The sequence below is a fragment of the Barbus barbus genome (assembly GCF_936440315.1).
Source record: "Barbus barbus genome assembly, chromosome: 46".
Classification (NCBI taxonomy): domain Eukaryota; kingdom Metazoa; phylum Chordata; class Actinopteri; order Cypriniformes; family Cyprinidae; genus Barbus; species Barbus barbus.
Genome location: NC_136724.1, coordinates 15,232,648 through 15,245,806, shown reverse-complemented (window position 1 = coordinate 15,245,806; position 13,159 = coordinate 15,232,648). Strand labels below are relative to the sequence as shown.

The 13,159-nt window shown below is 36.8% G+C and overlaps 1 protein-coding gene and 1 long non-coding RNA gene across 3 annotated transcripts in view; one reads left to right on the top strand and one right to left on the bottom strand.

Moving 5' to 3' along the window:
• Positions 1-8,064, top strand: part of LOC306865050 (zinc finger C2HC domain-containing protein 1A) — a 36,352-nt gene extending 28,288 nt beyond the window's left edge. Inside the window, exons 8-10 of one of the 2 annotated variants that reach the window (XM_079409400.1) lie at positions 6,106-6,211; positions 6,294-6,404; positions 6,671-8,064. In XM_079409400.1, coding sequence (XP_079265526.1) covers positions 6,106-6,211; positions 6,294-6,404; positions 6,671-6,806 — 353 coding nt within the window. In that variant the 3' untranslated portion in view covers positions 6,807-8,064. The remainder of the gene's footprint in view (positions 1-6,105; positions 6,212-6,293; positions 6,405-6,670) is intronic. The other variant, XM_079409401.1, reaches the window with a different exon arrangement.
• A 1,554-nt stretch (positions 8,065-9,618) lies between these two features.
• Positions 9,619-12,496, bottom strand: LOC306865051. Its single transcript, XR_013783832.1, has 5 exons — positions 12,230-12,496; positions 11,703-11,831; positions 10,989-11,060; positions 10,457-10,609; positions 9,619-10,362 (listed from the first exon to the last, which is right to left on the bottom strand). It is a non-coding gene; the product is annotated as an uncharacterized lncRNA (long non-coding RNA).
• Between the last annotated feature and the right edge of the window lie 663 nt (positions 12,497-13,159).

Below are 13,159 nucleotides of genomic sequence, written 5' to 3'. Positions count from 1 at the left end.
CCAGCTTGGCCTTGGAAAGATGAAGTATATACCACTTTAAATTGAATAAGGCTGTGTCTAGCACAAATAGAAGATCCATGAATTCTATATATAGCCTCATTCCATTCCTCGTCCGTCAGGTAGATATTAAGGTCCAGTTGCCAGGAGTCTCTTTGTGTATTTATAAGAGTGGAAAATAATGATACAAGTTTTGTATATAAACCAGAGATGGTTCCTCTTTGTTCTGGGTCATCAGGAAAAAGTTGATCAATAGGGTTTTGTTCAGGAAGGGAGGGAAATGAGGGAATACCTGTAGATATCTGAAAAAGTGGGCTTTAGGCATTTTAAATTGAGATTCTAATTGGGCAAAAGACAAGAAGCAGCCATCAGCAAAACAATCTTTAAATGTTAAGATACCTTTTTCTTGCCATAGCAAGAATGCCTTTTAGAGGCTGAGAAAATCTGTGATTTCTGGCAACTGGGGCAAAAATTTAACCTCTCTGCCATCCAAAATATTTGCGAATTTGGGCCAAAATCTGAATGGAGTTCATTGGGTGCAACGATTGAGAGTCTTGACCCATCGGCAAGGGTGAAAATAGAAGAGCTGAAAGCGAGGAAGGAAGGTAGGCTAAGGATTCTATCTGGACCCAATCTGGTACGTGATTTATGTAATGTGAACCTTGCCAATAAGTCAGAGCTCTCAAGTTACAAGCCCAATAATATAGTTGAAAATTTGGAAGGGCCATCCCCCCCTGTTCTTTAGGGTTTTGCAGAAATTGTAGACGTATTCTGAGTGGTTTCTTATTCCAAAGATAAGATGAGATTATCTTGTTTAAATGAGCAAAGAAAGATTTCTTAATGCAAATAGGTACAATTTGGAACAGATATAAAAATTTAGGGAGCGTATTCATTTTAATTACATTAACCCTACCAATCAGAGAAGTGGGAAGCTTAGACCATTTTTCAAGGGACATCCTAGTTTGTTCTAAGAGAGGAGTAAAGTTGAACTTAAACAGCTCGGAAAAATTTCTCGAAACAACCACACCTAAATATGTAAATTTATCAGGGGCTACTGCAAATGGATAGAGAGAAAAATACGTATTTTTTGCTATGCAATTTATACGAAATAATTCACTCTTAGAGAGGTTTAGTTTGTATCCTGAAATGCGACTACAGCGCTCAAGGGCAGTCATAACCTGAGGGAGAGAAATATGAGGATCAAATAAAAGCAGGTCATCTGCATAGAGTGAGAGTTTGTGCTCTCTATCCCCCCTAGATATACCCTGGATATCTGAGGTTGACCTCAGCAAAATGGCTAAAGGTTCAATCGCCACAGCAAATAATAAGGGGGACAGAGGGCAACCCTGTCTAGTTCCCCTAAACAATGGAAAATATTGTGAACTAGTATTGTTTGTAATAACAGAAGAGAAGGGAGAAGCATATAAGAGTTTTACCCAAGTCAAAAATTTGGACACCACACCAAATCTCTCTAGACAGCTGAAAAGAAAGTTCCACTCCACTCTGTCAAACGCTTTTTCAGCGTCTAGATATATTAAGATTTCCGGTATATGCTCATTTGAGTCAGGAGAATAAATAATATCAAATACTCTGCGTACAAGCCTGAGTATCAACCTCTGAAGCCAGTCTGATCTGGGGATAAAATAGTAGGCAGAACATTCTCCAATCTTCGAGCCAGAACCTTTGCCAATATTTTACAGTTCACATTGAGCAAAAATATAGGCTGAAATGAGCTACAGTTCAGAGGGTCTTTCCCTTTTTTAGGTAAAACGGAAATTGTTGTCTGGTATAATGTGTGTGGGAGGCAGTCTACAGAGAATGATTTCTCAAGTACAGCAAGTAGCAGAGGCATTAGTTTACCTTTTAAAAGTAAAAAAAAAATCTACTGTGAAGCCATCTGGCCCAGGAGCTTTTGAGTTTTGCACGTTTGAGAGAGCTACATTAAGTACTTCTAAATTTAGAATTTTCTCCAATTCGGCATTATTGTCAGATGGGATTTGGGGCATTTGAATAGAGTTAAAAAAAGAGTCAAATTCGGAAGGGTTACAGTCAATTTCAGATGAATATAGGGCTGTATAGAATTGTTCAAAGACCAAATTTATTTCTAACTCGTCCTTGGTGACCCTGCCATCATCCCTACGAATGTTATAGTATTCGTAGTTGAGTACTGTCTTATTTGTTGAGCAAGAATTTTCCCAGATTTGTCTGAATGTTCGTATGATTTAGAGCGGGATTGGAGCAAAAGTCTTTCTGTCTGTTCGGATGTTATTAGATCAATCTCTGTCTGTATCTTTGTTCTTTCCTTAAAAATTTCAGGTGTGGGCTTAATTGCACATTTCAAGTCTAATTGTTTAATTTGGTTAATAAGATAATTTAGTTGCTGGTTTCTTTTTTTCCTCGCCCACAATGAAAATGAAATTATTTCCCCCCTAATATAGGCTTTTAAAGAATCCCAAAGTGTAGCTTTACTAACATCTGAGGTGTCATTGATAGATAAGAAAAAATCGATTCTATTATTAATAAGGTCTATAAAGGATGAATCAGAAAGAATTAAATTATCTGAAAGGCTATGATCTGAAATTACAAAAAGTATTAATAAACATGGCGGATTTAGTTATATTGTAGGGTGTTTTTGAAGACCGATCCAAAGTGGGGTGGAGCACACAGTTAAAGTCTCCTCCTAGGATTAATTTATGTGTAGTCAAATTGGAAAAACTGGTTAAGAACTTTTTTTTATAAATGATACATCGTCAAAATTAGGGGCATAGATATTGGCTAATATCAAGGGAACATTATATAATGAATCAGTTACTATTACAAATCTTCCCCCTCTATCACTTTGGACATTACTCACACAGAACGGGTTGTTTTTGCTTATAAGAATTGCAGTCCCTCTGGATCTTGACTGAAAATCTGAGTAGTACATTTGCCCCATCCAAGATTTTTGTAGTTTATAATGATCAGCTGATATTAAGTGAGTTTCTTGGAGAAATGATATATTTGCCTCCAGTCTCTTAAATGGATAAGGATCTTATTACGCTTAAGGATATGGTTAACCCCTTTCACGTTCCAGCTCACAAAGTTCACTGTAAGTAGTCTGCAGGTTTACAGCATTGTTTAATGGGTGTCAAACTGATGCCAGCCTCCTTCTGAGATGTTTCTAACAACTGTACACAATAGCACGAGTAAACATGAACAAGTTTAAATGCCAAACGAACACCTTGACCCCAACCCACCCACCAAACAGCTCCCCAAACGAGAAGCACAAAAACATCCCAAATTTAACTAACCTTTAACGTTCCCAAACGATAAGACTTCTTCCAAACGCTCAAAATCTTAAAATGTCTTTTAACACACAATTGTCTTTCTTTTGTCTTATTGAAAAGAGAGCTTCATAAAGCCATATTAGTCTTTGACCAGTAAAAGTCTCCACTGTCCATTAAGAAGAGAGATGAAAAAAAAAAAAAAAAGTTCAGTAACGGAATGAATATAATGTCCAGTTTAACACAAATAAAGAAAAAGAAAAGTCCAAAAGGTGAACAAGCACTGTTAACGTTCATGCCCTGTATAGTACCAAACACTGTAGCAGACATCAAGGGGGCCCTGAAAAACTATTCAGAGACGAGTGTATCCATTTTTAGTTTGATGTGTTGCTTAAAGTAAGTGTCCGCCTCCGATGGTGACTTAAAAGAAAGTCTAGTGTTATCAAAACCGTAAATCTGCCGGATGGTGGATGCCGTAAGAAATCCCAGCCTGCTTAAGCTTGCATTTCACAGAATTAAAGGCAGCTCTTCTACGGCTCAGTTCGGCACTCATATCAGGAAAAATATGGACCCGTGCACCACGAAATGTAAGCTCACCACGCTTTCTGGAGGCTTGGAGAATCTTGGCCTTATCGGAGAAGTAGTGCAGACAAGCGATCATTGCTCTGGGCCTTTCACCAGCACGGGGTTTCGGAGCGAGGGCGCGATCTAACACCACTGATTGAAGGTCAGGTAAATCTTCACCTAGCACCTCTGAGAAGAATCCAGACATGAAGTCAGTGGGCCGGCCCTTCTCCGCGTCTTCAGGTATGCCAATTATCCACAGGTTTTGGCGACGACTCCTATTCTCGAGGTCTTGTTACTCTTGCAACTTCTGAATTTGGTCTTTCAAAGTTGAAACTGTGGTTTCCATTGTTTCGAGCGAGTCGTGGTGAGAGTTGAGCGTTGTTTCCCTTTTCTCCATGGTATCAGACATGTTGGTTTGCTTAGTTTGAATGGAATGAATTTGCCCCATTATCTCCAGTTGTAGAGCATCCATGTTGGTTTTGACCTCCGATCGGAAGGTTTTGACCATCAATCCAATCTCTGAGAGCGAAAGCGCGCTATCTCTGTTTTGATGGTATCTGCCATCTGACTGCGGGAGGATATCAATTTTAACCAACTGAAGAAGCGAAAGCAGGCTTTATGCTATAGCCTATAAAAGGCTCATTGTTTTAATATAGTACAGTTTAAGTTAATGTAATGGTTTAATTAATTGAATATAAATCTGCAAATACTAATAGCTTAAATGAGCGACTATAATAGCCCTTTAATAATAATAATAATACAAGGAAGGAATAACTGACAACGTGCCGTTGAATTACAGAAAAAAACCCACCAAGGTACCATCACGACGTTCTTGTTTGGCAAAATTAATATAAGCTATTCTGTGTCCTAAGACTAGTTAAAACATTTTATTATATTTCTATAGGCAGAGTAGAATAGCCAAACCAAAAAGAAACAAAGAAAACAATGTAACATCCATAAAACCGTACACAATGGAATGCGCATGGGAGTGGGGCTAGTGCCAGCTGCGTGTGGATTGGGCAAGGCTAAAAGTGCGGAACGAAAGTCAAAAAAATTCAAATGAGTTAAATAGAATCAACTCAGAAGAGATGTGAATGAATGCACGTGCGTCGCCTGATCCACAAATGCACATTTTAATCGCTACATGCACAAATTATGATAGTTTAATACAAACTATAACATTTGTATTCAAAAATATGTCTCTATTTGAACAAAATGCTGCTTATTTTTCAAATCGTGTACACATTGATGAATTGCACTGGGCCTTGTTCATTGGTAGTTGTGTGTGTCGTGAAATGCTGCAAACTGCAAAAATAAAGTCTCAAAATCCAAATGAACCAAACAAGATTAACTGGAACAAGATGCCAATAAATGGATGCATGTCACCTGATCCACAAATGCACGGATTCCTTGTTGCATGAGCAATTTCTGATATATTAATGTAGATCAGAACATTTTTATACGCAAACATGTCTGTTTTTCTTCAAATCGCTGCACAATCATTTAATCCCGAATTCCACAGACTCGAATCGAAAGACATTTGTTTGTGGTTAGTAAGATACATGCATAAAATTTATGCAGTACATGGATAATTGTGCGTGCATCTGTTAATCATTTTGAGTCTAATATCATCCCATATAACAGTGTTTACGGGCATGCTCCAAGACTACTACTCCATTTTTAGTGTATTTCTGTTTTCTGTGGCAGAATTACATCACCACATAGTCTGTTTCAGTGGTTTCGTGTGTACACAGATATTTCTTGAGATGATGCCATGTTCACAGAATTTGTTTTTTTTTAGAATGAGGAAAAAAATATTGGATAGGGAAAGCTCTGGCTTCATGTGGATAAGCCCTCAATCTGAAGTTGGTGTTTTGGTCACTTGGTGGCGCTATAAAAGAAAAACATATAAAATTAGGTTTTTTTTATTATTTTATTTAGGTTTTAAATTTAACTGTAGCTTTATTTCAATTTGTTTGTTTGTTTTTTTCAAGGTAACAATTACATCACTGATCCTGTCCACATATTGGTTCTAATTTCGCCCCACCTCCAATTGTCTCCTTTTAGTGTTTTTAACATCAGTAAAAAAGTAAAATAGTCTTTGGACTCTCTAAAAAAAACATTTAAAATGCACATTAATGCTGTTGAGTTGACAAGCATCCAAACAAAGTGTAGAGATGGTACTTTTTTATTCATATTAAAATAAGGACATCAAAAAAATAAAATAATTAAAGGCTCTGTCAATGTTCATAAAGCTCTTTCCCCTCTCCATCCACAGGTATTCCTAGCAGCAAAACCTCATCCACTGGCTCAGTGAAGAGCGTATCATCAGGATACTCTCCATTACGGAACACCTCCTCTGGTTTGACCAGCCCTCCCTCCGAGTAAGATACCAGCTCACTGACCAGTCCTGATATTTGACATTTTCTTCACACATTAAGACCGTCATTATGTTTGCGTTTGCAGAGGGAACATGAAACCCAAGGGCATGGTTTCACAAAGCTCCCTGAGAAATCCACCCTCTGGTATAGGGATGAACAAGAAGAAGGTCCAGAATTCAGACAACTGCATTTCAAGGTACAATATAATGTTCCAAGTATTGGTGTATGGCACTGCTGCACTGTGGAGTGTGGGTGACTTCTTAGGAATTGTGCTGAATACAAATGAAGTGCACCGAGAGATCCATCAACTGCTCCTATTCAATTCTTTTCTTTGTCTTTTCCAGTTCACAACATTAGTTACAAAAGTTACTTTTAGTCAATTGTTGTTAACTTCTGGGTTACAGTTTTGTTTTAAATAGTACACACTGACTCATTCACATCTTTATGATTTTCTTTTGTTAGGAATGATGTGAAAAACGAAAATGAAATAAATTTTTCCACAACGGCCACCAAGTTTTGCCATGAGTGTGGGACCAAGTACCCTGTGGACTGGGCCAAGTTCTGCTGCGAGTGCGGAGTGAAACGAATGTACATTTAATAAGTACATCTAAAATTAAGACTGACTCACTGTAGCATTGTAGCTGACTCACTGAGTATTACTTTCCAACCAACTAGTGTACTTGGCAAATCCTTGTGCTGTAGAAATATTTCACTTGTAATCTTCTTCAGTTTCTATAGAAAGAATCCCATCCCAACCTTCTGCTCAGTTTTTTTGGAGGGGAATATGAAAGTGCAATATGATTGGTTACTGCTACAAAAGGAGTAGTGTTATCTCCGTTATTGTTATGATTAAAATATTGAAATGTTAAATTGATCTAGGCCTTAAAATGGGACCATATCACACACAAAATGCAACTATTCTAATGTTAATCGTATTATAGTGTGTCATTTTGAGGGAATTTAAATGCTATCATTATTTTATTTAAAATATTTTTAAAAATTTTAGGTTAAAAAGTTTCCTATGTTAAATGCATTGACAACAGTTCTTTTGCTGAGCAATCCACTTTTGTATTTCACTTTGTTTTTATACGTTCTTGATTGTTTTGTGTGTTTTTAACAGTATTGAACAAGAAAATGACTTGTAGAAATCGTCGTATATTTATTAGACATACAATCCATCACATCTGTTCAACCTTGGTTGATTCTAGTCTGTCCAGCATATTTACACATTAACACAACATACAAAACTTAAAGGCGACTGCAATGTCATGTCACATTCTTCAAGAGCATCCACCATATTACAATCTTACAAAAAGTAGCTTTACAATGGTATTTTATTGTTTCCGAGCCTTTAAGTTGTATCACTGCTGGTCCAGGGTGAGACAGGTCGAGGAGTTGGTGGCTGTTTGTGCCGATCTCAAGCTCATATACATTTCAGGCATCACTCCGCACCTTGTTATGCTTGTATTACTGCTACTCTGGCAGTAAATATAGCTTATGAATACCTGCTTTTTTTTGATTGACAAATTTTGCTGTTAAAGGATAGAATGGTTAAAATGGATTGAACTTATCCTACATAAATAAAGTGGAAAACATAAATCAGATTGTGTTCTGCTTGATGTGTTTATTTAATCATTTATTTAGGGCTGCCAGTTTAACACATTAAGTACAATTACCAATTTATTACAAAAATAAGAATTGAATCACTGACCCAGTGTTTTTATCATGCATAAACAGTGATTTACTCACAATAGTGTCATTAGTTATCTTTATTTAGGGGCTTTTCTCAGCAAATATTGATATGCAATACATGTTGTTATTCATTAAAGCATTGATTAAAATTTTTAATTGATTGGTAGCCCTAGTTTTGAGGTTGTTGTTTTTTTTTTTTACATGGTTCTGTTCCATATTTCAGTTTCTCTTTACAGGGTTTTGATGTTTGAACTTTATATTAGGTAGGCTAGTGTTTTTTTTGTGTTTTTTTGCTGTGGTATTAGCATTGAAATCGAGAATTGTACAATCTAAAATATTGGTGTCATGTTTAAGTTTCTAATAAGAATACAAAAATCAAAATTGATAAAAGCAACTATTTTATTTTATTTATTTATTTTTTGTGGCAAGGCTAGTGAAAATATTAACAGGGCAAGTAATAATTTTAACCACTGAAAAAATCCTTAGCATTGAGCCATGGGCTATTTTTTCAGCTCCATTTTATTCCCTTCCCACTCGTCAACTGGCAATCACGAAGTCAAATGCAGTCACCAGACTGTACCGGTTAACTAAAAAAATACATTTTTAGGAGCTTTGGCTACAAAATGTCCTCTTCAAAGACCGAGTTTAAAAATAAACAGTATAAAAAATATCAAACAGCATTTAACGGTAAAAAGCAAAAAAAAGTGCTCCGCACAACATCGGACTGTTTTCCCGTTCATTCTAGGTCATGGAAATTCAGCTTTTTAGTCAGTGAAAAGTCAGGGAATTTGACTTATAGAGGGAACCCTGTCTTTATGAACCCATTGTTTTCCTTGCAGCTATATTGGCATGAAGTTACATAAAATGGGAAATTAAAGTGGAAATTTGATGTTACATAGCAATACAGTAATATTTTAAAAAATCTCCATTAATGTCAAACGTTCTTAAAAAAAACAGTGCTGTACGGTTACATATAAAAACATATATAAAGTGAATATGTGAAAAGTTAGTTTTTATACAGGGGAAGTGACCCTACAAAGTTCATGTACCATATAAGCCCACCTGTTGATTTTTTAATATATATATATATATATATATATATATAAGAATGACAGGCAGGTTGTTTACAGCAAATTTATGTAAGTCAGTGTAGATATTGCATTAAAAAAGATGTTTAAGGGGCCGTTCACATATCGCGTCTTTTGCGCGCTCAAGTTATTTCAAATGTAGACGCGCGGTATGCGCGCTCATAATGGAAGACGCGGAGGCTCAAAACGGCGCGGAGGTTTTTCCAGGCGCCTCCGCGCCGCATCGAGATAAGAACATCTCAACTTTTCAGAACGCCGCAAGCGCGCCGCAGGTCATGTGACAAGAACCAACCAATCAGCTGCCTCACCTTTTCCGTTACTTTGAAACCTCCGCAGAAAAATGGAGGAGCAACTCATCATTGCGGTCCAGGTATTTCCTGAACTTTATGATTTGTCACGCCCTCATTATTTTGACTCAAATAATAGGAACGATGCATGGAGACGCATAGGCTTGGAGTAACTGGTAACGGAGAGCGCAGCTGTCTGATGGTTTCCGGAGAGCAACCACCAGAGCCTTTGGAAAAAAGGAGAAAGCGGCGCGTTTTCCACGCGTTTTTAGGCGTGATATGTGAACGGCCCCTTATAAACTTTTAAATAAAGACAGTAAAGGAAAAAGGCAAGGATTTTTTTGGCAAGTGTTGCTTACAATGTTAAACAGAACCATTTCAGAGGCTCGAGGTGTAATAATTCTAAACTAAAAATATCACTCCCTAAGAAGATTTATAAGAAACGGCTCTATTGATAACCCACACAACTAAGAAATAACCTCATATAAAAAGCATTAACTGGATTCACTGGGTTTGGAACATGTTCAGTTCAATTTTGTTAAAAACAAAGCTTAATCTTTGGCATTATTGTAAGACTTGGATAGGGTCACTTCACAAAAAAAAAAAAAGGGAGACAACAAAGTTGTAACTTGAGGCCCTAGAGAATTAATATAACATAGGCTTTAAAACCAACTTTTTAGATTGTAAGTTCCATTTGCTGCACCCTCCGTACTCAAAGATAACAATCCGAAGTACAAAGTTTTGAAACCTTTTCATGCATAAGTAGTGTGTTTATAGTTAGCACATATTTTCCTATAAAAAGTTTTTCTTCAGTCAAATACTGAATAGTGTTAATATCACATGGTGCTTCCAGTTACTTCTTCATATTTTGTGCATTCATTTGTTGTAATAGAGCTACGAGATGGATGGAGGCCAAGTATTATATACCGGTTTGCTCTGAAGTCTTCCCACGGTCTGGAAGGTCTGTGGTGAGTGACACATACACATTGTATTGTTCAAAGTGTCTCTGTAAATTGGCCAGAATGTCTTTCACTCTGCAAAGCTTCCACTTTCGTCTTTGCTGTTTTGGCTTAATTGTCCCCTTTCTCTGTTCATCCACAAATGAAACAAGAAGGAGGTTTAAATAAATGAAAATGATGTAAAAGAAAACCGAATGTGATGAAACAAGATGTTTCGGTTACCTTTCCATGGCACCAACATCTCAAGGACGTATTTATTTCTTCCACAAGTTTATATAACGCATGTTTCAGTTGTGTATTTACATTCTCCGATTCCCTCTCGATTCTCCTCAGTTTTCCGTTAACCCTGCAGATTCTCCTGTGGATGGACTGTGTCTATAAGCAGATCAGAAACAAATCAGAAAATGAGTGACAACAATGGAGCAGAAACATGTGTCTTCAAGCAGAGTTGTTAAGCTAACAATTTCCATCTGTATCAGCACCCAACTGACCGTGACTTTCATATGAGTCTGGAATGAGTGGGGAGGGCAGGTCAGAACTTTTACAAAGCAAATCTGCAGAATACTAAAGTGAAAGAACCAAACTGCGTCACGTTTAGTGGATGTGCCTTTACTGCCACATATACAAGACTGTCAAGTATGAGAAACATCTTTTGTTCTTTCAGTTTGAGAGAACTATGACTAACGTATGAGCACAATCCTGAACAGATGGGGGTTGTTTAATACACAAAAAATAAGTATAGACATTTTCTTACATTTTTTGGCTCCTTCAACATGCTGACATTTCTTACTGTGCAGTTTGAATTGAGTTGTTCAGTAATAGCCTCCTGTAAAAAGCAAAAATAAAGTATTATAGGCTATATATATATAATTGGTACATTATCTTCAGTAATCTTTATTTCAAACGCTTGATGTATAAATACATATATTCAGTTAAACTTAAGTTAAATTTTAAAAGTAATTCTGTAAAACACAGTAAAAATGGTTATTGTGAAATAATGAATAAAAAAGTATTTTAACATGAAAATACAAGTAATTTCTGTAAAATATATGTTGAATAATCATTGTTGCATTTTTTTTTCAAATGTTTAAAGCATTGCCTTTGCATGATGTTGTTTAGTGTTTATTAGCTATGGTTTGTGGAAATGCCCATTTTGAACTTTATCATGTGGCATATTTTATTACCCGTATTATTATGGTGGTTATTATAAATCAATTTTAAGGTACAAATCTAATACATAGTTCACTGTATCAACTATATTCTAATGTATCTGTAAATTATATGTAAATTACGGCACAAATAGACTATCCCATCACGCCTGCAACATACGCACATTTTTTACCCATTTTACGCTTCCCGTTATAGTGTAAATTTCATGTGCGTATACACACAAGTGAGAATAGGCCAACATTAGGTAAACTGTTTGGATCCCTTCACCTGGTGGCATACATGTGGTATTAATACTTACAACGTGCTTCAGTTGTATCCTAATGATATTGCGGTAATCCTCGGTGATCTGGTTTTTATTGTGGCCACTTTCACAGGAAAACGCAAGAGGTAGTATAATAAGCATCAAAACAGAAGTACCAAGACGATGCTGCGAATACAAAAAATGCACACGTGTAACGCTAAAAAGTTACAATGGCACGGTTTCACTCAGTCTTATGCAGGATTTACACAACACTAGGCTAGCAAGCGTATAATACATTGCCATTCAAAGAGGATCAACATGACTCAGAGCTTTCAGGATGACAATTTCCACATGAATAACCCCTCACGAACATTCACTTTCGTAATAAACACGCTTTCTTGTAAATTACTTAGGAGTTTCGTTTTGATTGTTGCTTATAATCACCGGGAATCCCCAAGTAATGATAGCTATAAATACAAGCTTTTCCTGCAGGCAGGTTCAAACGACGCTGTGCCCGTGAAGGTAAGAGTAATGCATTAATTCAGCTCATTTCCTTGACTGGGACACTGACTGCGTGAACTTACCATTGGTCATTTTTTAGCCATATTCACATGCAGACCGAGGCCGTCACTGCAAACACGCCTCAAGATGGACAAATTGAAATTCATGTTTTCCTATTGTTTTTCCACGCGAATCAAGCTGGTGGTCAGTCGTTTAATGCTTTCCTCGTTCTTCAGTCATTGAAACGCTCATAGTCCATTTGAATTAAACTTCCGTAACTGCTGGATCTCATCGCTTTCGTTTTGCCTCTGGATGACTGGGGCTATATCGCTTCGAGCCATGCTCCGTGTGAGTTCGGATCGAGCGGAGAGGACAAGTTACCGAAAGGAGGAGCCTTCCTGGTTTCCACATGACGGCTGGTGACAGTTACAGTCAGTCTGGTTTGATCGCATTATATCGACAAGTGCGTGACTAAATGTATCGTAATTATCTAGGTGTCTGTGTCAACGACCCATCAAAGTTGGTTTCAGTGTTAGGTTCAATTAAGGGGATTCCAAAAATGTAATTATCCAAATAATACGATGATTCCTGCACCTTCGAATCTTATCGTAATTAGTGTCAAGTGCAGGATGACGGTGCGGTTTTTTGTTTATCGTCTGAATCAGATTCTCGTCTTGAAAGGTAGACAAAGATTCTTAGATTAGACTCATTCTAAATGATTTTATCGTTTTTGTTTAATACCTGAAATAAACTACTGACCATTCAACTAGCCTACTCGAATTAGTATAAATAACAACATTCCCACACAAAAAAAAAAACTTTAAGGACACTTAAGGTTTCAGATTATTAAATGTTATTAAATCACACAACAACATATGCATGAGCAGGCAATAAGAAATGGAATGAAGAAACACGGAATTCAAAAACATAAGCTATTTGATACATGGTGCAACAGATGCTTTCACTGACAACTTCATAAATGACAGTTTAACAGATCAATAGTTCTGACCATT